This window comes from Pteropus vampyrus, unplaced genomic scaffold (assembly GCF_000151845.1).
Source record: "Pteropus vampyrus isolate Shadow unplaced genomic scaffold, Pvam_2.0 Scaffold21, whole genome shotgun sequence".
Taxonomy (NCBI): domain Eukaryota; kingdom Metazoa; phylum Chordata; class Mammalia; order Chiroptera; family Pteropodidae; genus Pteropus; species Pteropus vampyrus.
The window spans coordinates 12,587,513-12,603,211 of record NW_011888802.1 but is presented as its reverse complement, the minus strand read 5'-3'; the positions used below and the strand labels follow the sequence as shown (position 1 = coordinate 12,603,211).

Below are 15,699 nucleotides of genomic sequence, written 5' to 3'. Positions count from 1 at the left end.
GCACTGCCCATGGTTTAGTGCGTGAAAAAAGCTGCTTCATATATTTTGTCCAGTTTTGTAGTTTTACAATAGAGGGCAAGTCCAGTACCACTTATTCTTTCATGGTTGGAAGCAGAAGTCTGGCAGTTTGCTTATAAACTGCCTTCCTCATTAATGATATTAATGACATGTCACTATTTTTTTTTCATCTTATCTAGAATATGACTGATTTTCTTTTGACAGATCTTAATTTCTGTGTTGGCTGCAGTGTTACCATTAGCTAACGTTAGCTTACGTTCCAGAGCCAGCCTTTTTAGTCCATCGTTATACCTGACATGTTGCCTTCCAAACTCTGTAGCTGTTTCATTATACAAACACAACTGAATTACAAGTAGCCCTAATGTGCACCCAGATAAACTTTGTCTTTTGCACACATTTTCACCGGCACCATCTTACCCTGTATCCTCATTGTCAGCAGCAGTAATAGTCTGTAAATGACAATTCTAGCTGAGTATAGTTATCTGGAGATTTAAAAAAAAAAAAAAAAAAAAGAACAGTTTAGAATAAGAGTTTGGTGTGGCATTCTGCCGTATTTCAGTTGTTAAAATTATATACCAAACATCTACTCCTTTAAAATACTCTTAAAATTTTCTGCATCTGGGATTAACATGTATGTGTATGTAAAATTGGCTTTAAAAATATTTTCAATCTGGCTTTCAGTAATTAAGGCACAATAAGTTATATTTCTTCCCTGTAGGGCTGGCCTCCCTCCCTCCCCTCTCCCCTTTTCCTGTCCCTTTTCCCACCTTCCTTCCTTACCGGCTCCTGTATATCTGCATTGCCCTGTCTGCTCTCCAAAGTGTTCTCACTTACGTCTGGCCCTTCCTTTCCATTCGTACAGCCTTGTACACAGTCTTGTTATCTCTTGCCTAGACTAATTCTCCCTTCTTAAGAATTGCCTGGCCAATCGCATTCACAGTTTCATCTTCCTAAAGTTGAGTTTCTCACTCTAATATTAAAAAAATTCACTGTTCCATATTGCCTTCCAAACTCTGTAGCTGTTTCCCAGCACATCTTTCAAGCCAGATTTGGAGTATTCTTCACTCAGCTACCTCCACATTTTCCCTTCCCTGACTCTGTGCCTGCCGTTCCTTTCACCCGCAGCACCCTCCTCGTCTCTCCATATAGTTTCTCCTCTTCATCATCCAAGGTCTGCTCCACCCCCCGCCTCCCCTGCCCCTAACAGTGTCACTCAGTTGAAAGCTTCCACGGTCCGCTCTGCTACTGTACTTACTGCCCAGTTTACACTTGAATTACAGGTGCTTGTAAATATCTTGTCTCATTTGTAAAGACAAGAAAACATGGCTCCTCTGTCATCCTATCTCCTGGAGCAGCTGGCATCCTCCGCAGAGTAGATAATAAATATTTGTCATTTCACTCTCATAGGAACCCTATGATCTAGGCAGGATGAGGGATTATTTTCATTCACAGAATGAGGAATCCAAGACCCAAATTGTTTAAATGACATCACACACAGAATTAATGACTGATTCCAGATTTATAGCCTAAGTCTCCTAACTTTTTTTTTCTTAGGCAAATTTTCCACTCGCATCTAATTTGGCTCAAAATTACGTTAGTTGGCTCTTAAGTATAAACTTTATTTTCTATACTTTGGACATGTCCAAATTTATCAAAAGATGAAGTGGGGGATTTAGCTCTACCTCCTATTCCTTCCTTTGCTGTGGCCGCCACCACACTGAGGAGTAGAAGGTTGAATCCAGGTCGCTAGAGCCCTGCTGTCGTGGGTCATCCTACTTGTCTTGACATCACACACACACGCAAACCCCATGAAAATGCGCTTTGTTTTGCTATTTTCTAAATGAGGGTTGGTATCAGGCTTGGAATGTGATTTTCTCTTTCCTTCCCTTATTTTAGGCACTTCGCCTTAGTAACGTGGCCATGAGCAAGACCACTACAGGCCAGATCGTCAATCTGCTGTCCAATGATGTGAACAAGTTTGATCAGGTAAGCTATACCTGAGCAATCCTTTTTCATTTCCCGTCCTTCTTATGTAGTTTACCTTATTGGAATGCCAGGTGCCAGGTTTTGGTACAGGCCAAGGTACCGTTGAGGACATGAAGGTTCTTTTTATATAGCTCTTCATTTCTCCTGTGTGCAACTTAGATATAATGTGTGTTGTCCTGTAGATGAAAGTTTTATTTTTCTAATGTTGCCTGCAACATGCTTTAATCATAGATGGGCAGACAGCAGTGTTTTTGCCCAGCTTGGTTAAATGTACCTAATAGTCCTCTTGTAGTAGCTTTTCTTAACATGTTATGTTGGTGTTGATGGCTGAATTGTCTTTCTCCTCCTCTAGATGATGAGCTGGTGTGTCAAGATTGTTCTTTTCCCTGTGCCCTGTGTGCTGCCTCTGTGTAGGAAGTCTGATAAATAATGACAAACGGGTAGTCCCTAGCCCGAAGCAACCAAATCTCCTCAGTCCCACCACAGTCTTCTTTTACACTTACCTTGTGAATATATCACATTATTATGCAGGGCATCATAGGAGCTGGTCAGATCTGTATTGCACTAGACCACTTCTCTTTCAATTATTCAATTATCAAACATGAACTAAGGCCCCTACTTAGTTCCAGGGGTGAATAAGACTTTTGACCTGGAGAAGCCACAGCCTATCAGGGAGGTAAATACACAAGTAATTATTGGAGAGTGTGATAGGCACCATAACATAGGCTTTCTTGGGGTGCTAGAGAGCCTAGGGGAAGTGGGGCCAAATTTATGGCAGAGTTTGGGGAAGCCCTGAGCTCATCTGTGGGGAAGACAAAATCGAGATCTTCCTTCCAGTGCCGCTGGCCCGGTTCTCCCTGAAAGCACCTAAAAAGTCTGCCCTGTGTTGCCCCAGAAAGGAGAAACTTTTCTGCTTTGGCAGATTTAAAGCCCACTGTGATCACTTCTGCTTAGGTTCCTGTCTGTTGGTTCAGAGCAGATTGTTCCTATACTCTGTTCTTTATTGGTTTTGTTTTTATGTAGTCCTAAAAAGGCTTTGTCTTTTTCTTCTAAGGTAACAATATTCTTGCACTTTCTGTGGGCAGGCCCACTGCAGGCCATCGCAGTAACTGCCTTGCTGTGGATGGAAATAGGAATTTCGTGTCTTGCCGGGTTGGCGGTTCTAATTATTCTTCTGCCTTTGCAAAGCTGCATTGGAAAGTTGTTTTCATCACTCCGGTAAGAGAAAAACTGGTTTATAAAAATAGGTACTATGTATTTATTAATATCCACAGTCTGCCTGATGCTCTTGTTCAAAAAGAAGGTGGTGGTAGAGGGGGCAGTGATTCTATGATCTCTTTGCAGTGAGTTGTAGACTCTTCAGGCTTAGCCAGTGGAGACTCCAGCTTAGCCAAAGGCTAATCTTGAAGCGGGAAAGGGGAAGGCATTCACTGGCTCCTCCCGACTAGTTTTTAGGCACCGTACCTCAATAAGTAGAGCGTCCTTAAGCAGAATTTATGTATGTTGAGGTTATTTAAACATTATTGACTAGTAATACATTTAGATATAGGCCCAATTCTAGCTGCATATACTTTTGTTTTGCTTGTGTTAGAGCCATTTTCAGTGTGAGTGTTTTCATTATGCTACAAGCTTCCCAAGGGCAAGGTAAATCTTAATTATGTCCTTATAACGTCCCATAGTCCTAGCAGCAGTGTATGTGATAGAAAAGTAGCTGGTGATGAAAAGCCTAATGGTTATGAGTAAGACCTGAAGCAGATCCCAGGGGCTTGGAAGTGGGCCATTGTCAAGGTTTTCAGGTGGAGGGAGATGTGCTGTTTGAAGCATATTGAGTTCTTTCTTTTGTGCCTCTATACCTGGCATTTTTCTCTACTTGGAATTTCCTTTCCCCTCTTTGCCATGGAGAAATGTTCCTTATCCTTCGAGGCCCCTTCCAATGCTACCAGAATTCTGAAGCTTTATTGCTCTCCTCTTTCACAGTAGAATTAACAGCCCTTTCTTTTCTGCTCCCCAGCACTTTATTCCTATTTTATTACACCACAGCCAGTTGTGCTCTTGTTACACTTGGGTGCCTTTCTGCCTTCACGACCCAACCGTGACCTCCTTGAGCACATGGTTTGTATGTGACTCATTTCCTTAGAAGAGATGCTATTGCACGATCTTCGGATTACTTGTTGAACTGGGATGAATTGTTGACTTCCTCTTTGAAGGCTTTTTCCATTTGTATTTTGAGCAGGACCTTCCTCTGCTGTCAGTGCAAGAAGAGCTATAGGGAATCCTTTGATTCCCGGCCTCTGCCTGTGCCCACTGCTGATGAGGAAAGTTAGGTTGTAATCGCCATGGCTCATCTCTCATGTCTGTCTCTGTGTCCCTTTAGGAGTAAGACTGCAGCTTTCACAGACATGAGGATCAGATCCATGAATGAAGTTATAACCGGCATAAGAATAATAAAAATGTATGCCTGGGAAAAGTCATTTGCAGAACTTATTACCAATTTGAGAAGGTAAGTTTTTGTAAACATCACACCATATTTTCATATTTTTTAAAAAATGAGCTATAATTGACATATGACATTAGTTTTCAGCATACAACTTAATAGATACCGTGAGAAGCTCGCCACAGTAAGTCTAGTTACCACCCATCAACATACAAAGTTGCAAAGTTTTATTTATTCATTTTTCAATGAATGGTTTTAGAATTCTTATTAGGTTTTTACATTAGAGTGAACTTAATTAAATGCTGTCTGCCCCAACTTCCACCCGTGGCCGTAGGGGTAAGCAGAATCATGCGGTACCTCACTTTAACCTGCTTTTCTATCTACCATCTTCTTAAAAGAAAAAATATATATATGCTTCTTACACAGAAATGAACTTCAAAATATTTCTTAATATTCAAATGCCAAACAAGCCATGATTCTATGATGTTAATATTTGATATGACATTTAAAGTAAAACTATAACTTATGTTAATGTTATGTGAATGTTATGTGTTAATGTAGCACATACAGGAAGATGCTAGAGATTGGATTATACCTGTATGAGCCAAACTATATGAGCCAGTATTACTCATTCCAAACAGAGCCATGGAAATAGTGTTCCTTTTTGTTTTGCTATTTGTTTGTAAATTTTTTTTTAGTCTTTAATTTAAATATTTGATGAGTATTTATACTCCAGCACATGATACACCCTCCCTCCTCTCACTTCTGTACCTTTGTAGGTGCACCTCCCATGGCTTTGAAAGCACTCTCATCCTCATTCCTCCCTCCCTGGGCCCCTGCTAACTCAGGCTCATCCTCTCAGGTTCCAGGTGTGTGCTACTCGCCCTGACTCCACTGCTTCCAGTTAAGACACCTCTTCTCCTTGCCTGCTTAGGGCCTGTGCTGGCTGCTTCTGTCTAATGTCTTGGTGTCTCACAAGTTTTGGGTGCCTTATTCTCTTCTCCCATGAGTTCATGTGCTCCTGGAGGGGACAGGCTGCATCTTTCTGTCATCAGTCAGGTGCCTAGCATAGGACTTGTTTTCACACGTGCTTGTTGAATGAATGTTCAAACCCAGTCTGATCGCCCCATAATGTGAAAGTGTGACATTAAGCCTCATGTAGTTGGATGAATGAGGGGTTATGGAGTGTGTGGTCCTTGTGTGGGAGCTGGCCTCAAGATGCGAGCTGTATAATGACTTTCTCTTAATGGACGTCCACTCCTTAGAAAGGGACCACGTGCAAAAGGCACTTGAATTCATAACTTTGATGTTGATGCTTCCTTTAAAATGTATATCCTGTTCTATATCCTATATCCAGGAAGGAAATTTCCAAGATTTTGAGAAGTTCCTACCTTAGAGGAATGAATTTGGCATCGAGTTTTGTTGGAAGCAAACTTATCATTTTTGTGACCTTCACCGTCTATGTGCTCCTTGGCAACGTGATCACAGCCAGCCGCGTGTTCGTGGCACTGACACTGTACGGGGCTGTGCGGTTGACGGTCACTCTCTTCTTCCCCTCGGCCATCGAGAAGGTGTCAGAGGCAGTTGTCAGCATCCGAAGAATCCAGGTTTGGCGATTAATAACATTTTAAATTTGTAAGCGGATTTTAGTAAGGTCATTTCTCTTGTTACTTAATGTCACTGTGGTCCAGTTAGGTGAGGTTTGACTCTCATGGCCAAACCTGCAGTCAGTCCAAAATGGGCCTACCCCGCTGTCTTCTGAGGTAGAGTACATTACAAATAATGTAAACACTGCCGATCACTCATGGGCAGGAACATAAACAGCAGCGGCCCAGGGCTCTTGATGTCCAAGCCCTAACTGCAGGGTGATTAAAACGTCTGAAAGCAGGAGACGGAGATGGATTCCATCTCCCATCTAACTCCAGTGATGAGGCAGGGACTGCACGCCGTCCTGGGGTGAGTAGAGTTTCTCCCTGGGCCAGGAAGGAAAGAGTTGCTGGAAGGTCCCTGCTTCTTGGGCAGGAAGAGTGGCCTCAGCCTCACTTAGCTCTTTCTGTTTAAAAATGGGTTCTTCCCTCCACAGATGCTTTGCTTGTGATTTCTGAGTATGCCTTTGGCTCTCTGCCTTTTTGTCCCTTTCTTCTTTTCACATTTTTTTTCCCGCTTTAGCCTATCTCTAGAAGGCCTCTTCCTTCCAAATTTGTTTTTTTGATGTCTACCCTACCCATTAATACCTTTTCCTGACTAGGTGTCCCTAAATTGCTAGGGGGCAAATAATTTACATCACCAAGATAAGGTCCTGACACACAGTAGCTTCTGAATTATTTGTGTGTTTGTGGATAGGTCTAAAACGAAGACGAGTTGGCTCTGTGAGAGGGCCTTGGCCTGAACCCGAGTGCCTGGGCCTGACCAAAAATCTAGTTTGTTTTGTTCTTACTTCTCTACAGTGATGGATGCCCGGTAATAGATCTTTAGTGAAGTCAGATAGCATCGGACGTGTTTTTTGGGAGGGGGCAGTCTTGTCATAAAAGCTCAGATTTTTTATGATGAAGTGTCTATACTATAGAAAAAGCATTATCCATAAAACAGATCAGACATACAGGGTCAGTTCTGGTTCCTCCAAGTTTATCACTTTCTGACAGGGGCTTCTAGCAACTTTGTTAAGAGATGGTGGTCCATGCAGTTCAATACATTTCTTTTATGAGAAAGAGTCAATGTTATCATGGCAAATTGCTTCATGGTGGTGTTGAAGTAATTATGGAAATACACACACACACACACACACACACACATATTTTATATATATATACATATATGTATTTTAGATCTTAGACTCTTTTTCTATCCATATTGTTTCTATAACCCTTTTTAAAATTGAAATTTCTGATTCATCAAAATCAAAGGAGATTCTTATTAACCTGAATTACCACAGCTTGGGGAGATTGACTAGGTTTTGGCCAGGGCCTGTGGTATCTATGTCTTTAGTAAGTGCCCTCATGTACCTGGAAATAGGCCACATTTGGGAAACATTGTCCTACTTATGGACAAAAGCACATGCAGTCTAAACGAGCTTAAATGTTAAAAACATCAGGATCAAATCATTTGAGAGGAAAAACGAATACCTGTCTTGGTTTATGCTAGACATTTGGGGGATAAATTTGGAATTTATTCATTCATTCAGTCATTCCACAATATAATTGAGCACCTTCCTTAAGCTTGGTGCTGTGCTGGATACAGATATACAATGATAGGCAAATGCACAGAAGTCCTTCCTGCTTGGAATTTATGTATCATCAAGTGGGGGGATGTCATAAAGAAGCAAATAAGGAAACTCACTATCGATGTACATTTGTGTGTCCATAGTCTAGTCCTTGGAAGGAAAGGTCTTAGGGAGGTGCTTTGGCAGAGATGCTGGTATAATTTCAGAGGCAGTGCTTCCTGGGAAGGCTGAAGTGGTTACCTGGACGATTATATGTGTGAGGGTGGGGAAGGGCAGGTGGACTGGGGGAGGTGGCAGGCTGATGTTTGCTTTTTCATGGGGATAGTTATGTGACAGAAATTCTTAGTGCACAAAGAGGAGACCTATGCATTTGAGGAACCAAATATGTCTGAGGCTGTAGAGTAGAAAGTACTAGAGGCCTGAGCAGGGGACCATAAAGGACTCTACTGACAGCATTAAGAGGTTCAGCTTTTTCAGAGCTCACCTGGCTGCAGCCTGGGGAATAGGCCAGGGAAGTAGGGGTGAGGATCCCGAGTAAGGTAGGGAGATGTGTAAAGAGGTGTTAGATAGTCCGAGAACAAGATGATGTGTTTTGGTTTAGGGTGGAAAAGAGACTTGGGCAGATTTGAGATCTACTCGGGATCACGCTGAGTTGGGTGTTGAGGGAGGGGAGAAGTTGGGTAGAAGGAGAGGGCTGCATGATCACCTGTGTTCATTGACATGTGGACTACTAGAAGAGGAGAAAAGCATGAATTTGGTTTTGAAATCTAAGATGCTTTTCAAATACCCAAGTGTTTTAAGACCCGCCAAAAGGCCATATGCTCAGTTCAGCCTCCTTTCCTATGTGCCTAACAAAGGTAACAGGCAATGAATACAGCAACCCCCTTATCTGAGAGGGATACTTTCCAACACGCCTAGTGAATGCCTGAAATTGTGGACAGTCCCAAACCCTGTGTATACTATGTTTTTCCTACGCTTACCTACAATAAAGTTTAATTTATAAATTAGGCACAGTAAGATATTAATAGTAATAACTATTAATAAAGTAGAACAGTTATAACAATATACTTTAATAAAAGTTAAGTGAGTGTGGTCTCTCTGTCTCTCTCTCCCCCTCAGAATATCTTATTGTGCTATATTGACTTTGTGACGATGGGAGACGATGCAGTGCCTACGTGATGTGATGGAGTGGGGTGGATATACTGGATAGAGGGATGATTCAAGTTCTGGGTGGGACAGAGCAAAATTTAAAATACATGAATTGTTTATTTCTGGAATTTCCCATTTAGTATACTTGGACCATGTTTGACCGCGGGTAACTGAAACCACGGAAAGTAACACTTTGGATGAGGGGGGAACTATAATATAATTAACTGATTCAGTGTTTACTTTCCTTCCTTTCCTTTCCTCTCACTGAGATTTGTTAATATGCAATTAGAAGGTGATGAAGATGGCAGCAGGAGAGGAAGGCAGGAAGGGTCTGCTGAGTGTACTGGTCAGGTCACCAGAACTGGGTGAGCTTCGACTGTAGACGGGCTACACACTTAGTAGGCACGTAGAGTTTAGTAAACACTGCCTTCTTGAAGCTTGCTCCAACAATGTCTTCTGTAGCCTGGGCCTCAGGAGATTGGGCCATGTGATTTCCAGTAAGATCATGTTTGGGAGCCCTAGGAAGAAAATCTACATCTTTCTACCTTTGAGAAAAGTTTAATTTATAAATTAGGGCAATCCTACATGTTGGCTCCATGGTGTAGTGTCTTCTTTTTTGTACATGCTTTTCAGTTTCCTTTTTTATGTTCTGAAAATAATGGATTTATTATAAAGTTACAGGCCTGAGGAATTTCCTCTATTTTCCTTTTAGTGAGGAGAGACAACTGATGGTCTTGGCGTTGAATGAGTTCTATAGGATTCTGACAGATCTTGTCTTAACTTCAAAGCACTGGAAGTCTTCAGCAGCTTCTGCATCCAGTAAAATTTGTTTCTGAGGGTTATATCGTTCACAGAGCTGCTTAGGCTTTTGCCTGCCAATCACTCTGAAGTCAACCTTTTTGGCTCGAGTTCCAACGTCTGATACTTTCCCGCATGACCTGCTCTGGGTATGCAATTCTTGGCCCTAATGGCAATTTAATTTCAGCTTTTTCATCAGCCTAAGTACAAGAGAAAAACCCGCCCAGCACTGCTGGCACCTTTACAAGCTAGAAGATTGTGACTTCTTCCTCTACTCAGACCTACCGTTTATGGACAAATACTCAAAACATTTACTTCCTCATTTTGTGTCTAGTTTTTCTTTTTTTTTTTTTTTGAAGGTGGGAAATTTTTAATATGTACACACTGACATATTGACTTTTATGTGTTGGTTATACACTTAAGATAAAATCAGAGTTTTATTCTGTCTAGATGAGATTTATAGTATATATGAGCTTTTATATATTATATATAAATTGCCTATTAACCGTGTAAGGCTGTAGTGATGTAGTCAGTGGTTTGACTCATTGGAACCAGCCATAAGGTCTGTTTATTCCTTTAGCAGATTTTTTGTCGACATGTTGATTCTATGTGAGGCTTAGTAGGAGTTGGGACAGTTTGTAAAGTGTGTGAGGACATAGTCTCTATCCTCTGTGTGACTTAAAATCTCCATGGGGATTCTGAGAGAGGGAGGGCAGTGCCAGCCAGGGCCACCCTGAGCTGGTTCCCATGGAATTAGCATTCCAGATCAACTCAGAAGGGCGGGTGGGATTAGTCCTCAGGGAAGCAAGGCCATCGCCACTTTGGGAGTGTGGGCTTAAGTGTGTGCGTCGGCGAAGGGTTTTAAGCAAGGTGGACGTTCTCAGAATTGTTGTAAGATCAATAGGGAGCTGTGCTGGGGATAGGCTTGGTGCTGTTGGGAAGTGCTGGGGAAGGAACAAGGAAGTATAGGGAGAGAGCAAAAAAAAAAAAAGCTTTGCCAGTATTTTCAATGATCGGTAGCAAGATTCTGAAATTATGTTGTTGCAAGAAGAATGGAGACTTGGAGAGAGTGAGGAATTGTGGCAAAACCGGTTAGAGTTAGTACTTGATTGACTCTGGGAGAGGTGGTGTGGTGTGAGAAATCGGGCTGCGGTGGGTTTAAAGCCTGCAGAGGTGTCCTCAGACCACAGCCTGTCCATTCTGCCTCCTTTCCCACCGGAGCTTGGGGCAGGTAGAAAATTCAGTGCCCAGTCTTTTCCTTTTCTTTTAGTTTCAGGTTTACAGTACGAAGGTTAGACATTTATGTAATTTGTGAAGTGATCCCCTCGATTACTCTAGCACCCACTTAGCAGTGCCCACTCTTGAGTAGGTTCTCAGTGAGCCTGGTGGTTGGATGAGTGGGTGGAGCAAATCAATGAGCAGATGGTGTCTCACACTCGCTGGCTCTTTGAGAGAAACGCGTAGGAACACATTTTTATGTTTTTCCTACACAGAACTTTTCATTTTCAGTTTTTACCAGTTGTTCTTTTTAAGTAGAACATTGCAATCAAATTTGTATCTTTGTGGAGCGATGAGTTTTAGAGGTAGTCACGATTTTTAGAGTAGCAAGTTACTTATGTGCTGTTTTCACTTTCCCAAACATATTCACATGCTTATTTCTGTTGCCTCCTGTGTTGGTTAGGATTAGGTTTGCCTGTGGGTTCTAGAATACCTATGTTAAAACTGCTTACACAAGAGAGTTTGTTCTTCTCTCATGCAAAAATCCTTGTAAGGTTCTATATTGATTTCCTAAGGCTACCATAACAAAGTACCAAAAACTTGGGTGGTGTAAGACAACAGGAATTTGTTTCATAGTTCTGGAGGCTGAAAGTCTGAAATCAAGGTGTCAGCAGGGCCATGCCTCTTCTAGCTTCTGATGGTTGCTGGCAAACCCTGGCATTCCTTGGCTTACAAAGGCATCACCCCAGTCTCTGTCTTCATCGTCACATGGCTGTTTTCTGCCTGTGTGTCTGTCTTTTTGGTTCTCTTCCCTTCTTATAAACCAGCCACCAGTCATACCGGATTTAGGGCCCCCCATACTCCAGTGTGACCTCACTTTCATTAATTACATCTGCAATGACCCTGTTTCCAAATAAAGTCACATTGTGAGGTAACGGGGGTCAGGAATTCAACATACTTTTTCGCGGGGCCATAATTCATCTCATAACAAGTTCCACGGCTAGTATGATCCTTCCTGGTGTTAGGGATCCAGACTCTTTCTTGTTACTCCACTGTGTGTGGCCTTGAACAAACTGGCAGCCTCCAAGGCCCAGGCTGTGAGGCAGAGGAAGGTTCCTGGATGTAGTCACTTGCAACTGGCCTGAATTTAGTCACATGGCTACACTAAGCTGCGTGGGAGGCTGGGGAGAGGAGTTCTTCTAGACTGCCATGTGCCAGCCAAAAATTGGGTGTTTGTTACCACAGAGAATGAGAGCAGATTTTGAAGCAGGCCAACAGTTTCTGCCACATGTTCAAAGTTTTTTGGAGTTTGGGGTGATCTCAGTTGTTTGTCCAGTTTCTGCACCTTTATGGGTTTTCTCTTTGAATTATGCCTAATGTTTGCAGAGCAAGAGGATGTTTTCCTATATATCATTATGTTAGATTTGTATGGTAAGCAGGATGGTTTTATTCAGCTAAATAGCATTGAATAGTTCCTGACTAGTGTGGAAAATAGCAGGAAGTGGCAGTGGAAGATGCGGCCATTCCCACATCGAGCGGAGGGAATTAGAAAGGAGAAAAGACAGGTGATTGTGAAGAGATGCTTATAAAATATTTTATAAAGAGATGGAAACTTAGTAAGTGCATTTTCTTTTCAGAATGATGACTTAAGTGATAGTTAATGACAAGTAGTGATACATTGGTTTGACACGCACGAGGGGAAAAGCAGAGTGTGCTTAGGTGCCCAGCTGATGGTCACGGCAAAGAAGCCGCAGAGCCAGGCTCCTGTTCATAGTCTTGGCCATCGGTCTCATGTTTGCAGCCTGTGCTTCTGAGCCAGCTCGATTCCTCGAGGCCCGGGAATGGCCTTCGTCTTTGTGTTCCTAGCATGTCACATGGTGCTTGGCACATGGTGGGATTCAGTAAATATTTATGGAATCATTTCCTACCAGCTCTGTGTTTATTGTTAGTAACACAAAAGAAAATCAATAAAAATGCCCAGGTCCTAAATGTGTTCAAGTGTGGAGCCATATTTTCTGTTTAAGGTGGAGCTAGTACACTTGTTGATAAAGTTACAAAGATAGCCTCATGACCATGAACTCTTTATATATGTATACACACATAAGATATATGTTATACTCTACTATATATACAGTATATATACTGCTGAGCCCCCGCACAGTCGAAAATCTGTGTATAACTTTTGACTCCCCCAAAACTTAACTACTAAAAGCCTGTGGCTCACTGGAAGCCTTACTGAGAACATAAACAGTTGATTAAAACATATTTTGTATGTTATCTGTATTATATACCGTATTCTTACATAATACTCTTACATAATACTACCATATTTTGTATGTTATCTGTATTATATACCGTATTCTTACATAATTCTTACATAATAAAGTAAGCTAGAGGAAAGAAAATGTTAAGAAAATCATAAGGAAGAGGAAAATGATACATTTACAGTCTTTACTGAAAAAAGATCCATGTGTAAGTGGACCTGCACAGTTCAAACCTGTTGTTCAAGGGTCAAGTGCACTATATGTTATATGGTATGTTCTGATGTGAACCATCACTTTAAATACATTGGCAAAACGATATGTAGGCGGTGTAAAGGTTTTCTTTTTTTTTATATTGCATGTTTTAGGAAAGCAATTATTTTTCTGCTTTTGTTCTTGCAGTTTAACCAATCCGTATTTTTCCTTTTTCTGTAGAACTTTCTCTTGCTTGACGAGATCAAACAGCGTAATTCTCAACTGCCATCGGGCAGTGAAATGATAGTGCATGTGCAAGACTTCACTGCTTTTTGGGATAAGGTAACAAATCCTTCATTACAAGATCGTGACTACTAAAAGACAACTGGCAACACAGATTTAATAGAGTTTTGAGATTTTTTTATACCTATTATAAGATATGACTTGCTCATTGTTATAAAAATTCTCAAAATCAAGAATAAGGGTTGCCTTTAATTGAGATTAAGTATAAAATCAGGCTGAGGCATTTGACATGTTGTTCTTTATCTCGTTTTTCAAGAGAACTTTCAAAATATTACCAGATTTTGAACTTAAAGTATGTAAGTTTGTAATGTTAGAATTTATAGGATTAGAGTGTACTTTTTACCTTGACATTATCAGACTATCTACTACGTATTGAGTAAAACCATGATTTGGATCTTTGCTGTGGAGTAGGGTGGGGGCTCCCCTATTCTAAGCTCCTGGGTGGTGCTGGCTACTTTGGTGCCAGTCAGGAGCAGGCAGGAGGCAGCAGGCTGGGCATAGTAAGAGCCAGCGGGTCCCAATCTGAGAGTTTCACTGTGTGGCAAGCTGACAGGTGGGACTGGTGAGGTCATGAGGATTTTCCCACTACTTGGTTTATTTATGGCATTTAGGCAGATGGGAAAACAAAACAAAACAAAACTAGGAACCACTCTCAAGAAGTTCTCAAACTTGCACATTCAGTGCAGCCTCCTATATCAACAACTGAAATGCTTTTCTCTCAGGGTTCCATGGTCCACTGTGCATATCCTTCTGTATCAGTCTGGATTAGGGAAATAACCCACACACAGGAGAGGGAATGTCATGTGGGGAATTAGTTACATGTGTAGTGGGTGAGGTAACCCAGAGATTAGCAATGCCAGGAAGTTGCTCGCACTTCTAGGGCTGGAGGAATGCAGGGAGGAGGTGGTGTTTACCAGAGGGTCACCTGTCTGGGGCAGAACTCAGGAGCCGGGCTGCCAGTGGGAGTGGGGACTACAGTGCGAAAGGCTGTTTTGTTGATGCTGGCACAGCAGAGGTAGTGCGACTATAGTGAAGGCTGGAGAAGCAGGTGGAGGTACTGGTGGGTACCAGCTTCCCCGTCTCCTGCCTCCTGGCCTCAGACAGTATCCTTTAGGACTGAACTGCCTTTGACTTGGAAGTTTGCAGGAGGTTTGCAGGAGCTGGCAGTTCCAAGCGTAGCAGAGGTAAGGCGGGAATTGAAGCCAAGAGCAAACACGTGCTCAGCCAGCACTCCTTCCAACCTCCACTCTCGTTCTCCCTTCTCCAGTGGTACAAGTGTCATACTTTGTAGACTCTTCTTGTGTTTTCATGCCTATGACTCTTAAGTATTGTGCCACCTGCATCGTGGTCACCTACTTCTGATTCAGTGTCTGCCATCTCTACCCAAACAGTAGTATATTCCCAAATTCATAAAACCACATCATTGCACCTTTTGTACATGGAAGCTCACACAAGCTGCCTTACCTAACCTGCCCTAGCTTAATAAAATAGATTTACCTCCTACTTCCTAGTGCTCATCATGATACATTGTAAGTATTTATAGAAAGCACCATTTAAATTTTATTATAAAGGTGTAGTCTGTTGAATGTTTTGAGTTAGATGAAGCACCCAGGTGGCTAATAAACACTTTATATGACCCATGACCAAATTTCTTTTGTACCAAACTATGCAACATTATAAATAGAGCTGCTTTGTTCTTCTCCCAAGAACTTGATAACATGTTCTCAGACTTTTTTTGCAGCTTGCATTGTTGTACAGAACACCCTATTCTGTTTTGCTAGCCTTGCTTGTGGAAGGATTGTGCCAGTGCTTGGGAATAATTAGGAGGTGTCAGGTTAGGTCATGGATGAGAGAGCCCTCGGGTGTAGGAGGGGCACAGACGTTGCTGGGTTTGGAGAGAAGCTGAGGCAAAATGAAGTGCATGCTGTGTTGCAGTGCAGGAGAAAGACGTGTACTCTCTAACTTGCTCCACTAAACAGCCAGGCAAGTGGGGGAGGATCTTCTTACCTACTAGCTTCTCACTTATGAAATGAATGGATTTGGTCTTATTCTGTAAGCCTTAAAATTTATGGTTCAGTTGGAGCCTTTAAATCTTCATAGGGCAAGGGTTTTTTTTT

The 15,699-nt window shown here is 41.9% G+C and overlaps 1 protein-coding gene across 1 annotated transcript in view; it reads left to right on the top strand.

Moving 5' to 3' along the window:
* Nucleotides 1–15,699, top strand: part of ABCC4 (ATP binding cassette subfamily C member 4) — a 230,511-nt gene that overhangs the window by 66,091 nt on the left and 148,721 nt on the right. Inside the window, exons 5-9 of the mRNA XM_023528014.1 lie at nt 1,915–2,004; nt 3,059–3,222; nt 4,379–4,504; nt 5,796–6,045; nt 13,520–13,621. Coding sequence (XP_023383782.1) covers nt 1,915–2,004; nt 3,059–3,222; nt 4,379–4,504; nt 5,796–6,045; nt 13,520–13,621 — 732 coding nt within the window. The remainder of the gene's footprint in view (nt 1–1,914; nt 2,005–3,058; nt 3,223–4,378; nt 4,505–5,795; nt 6,046–13,519; nt 13,622–15,699) is intronic.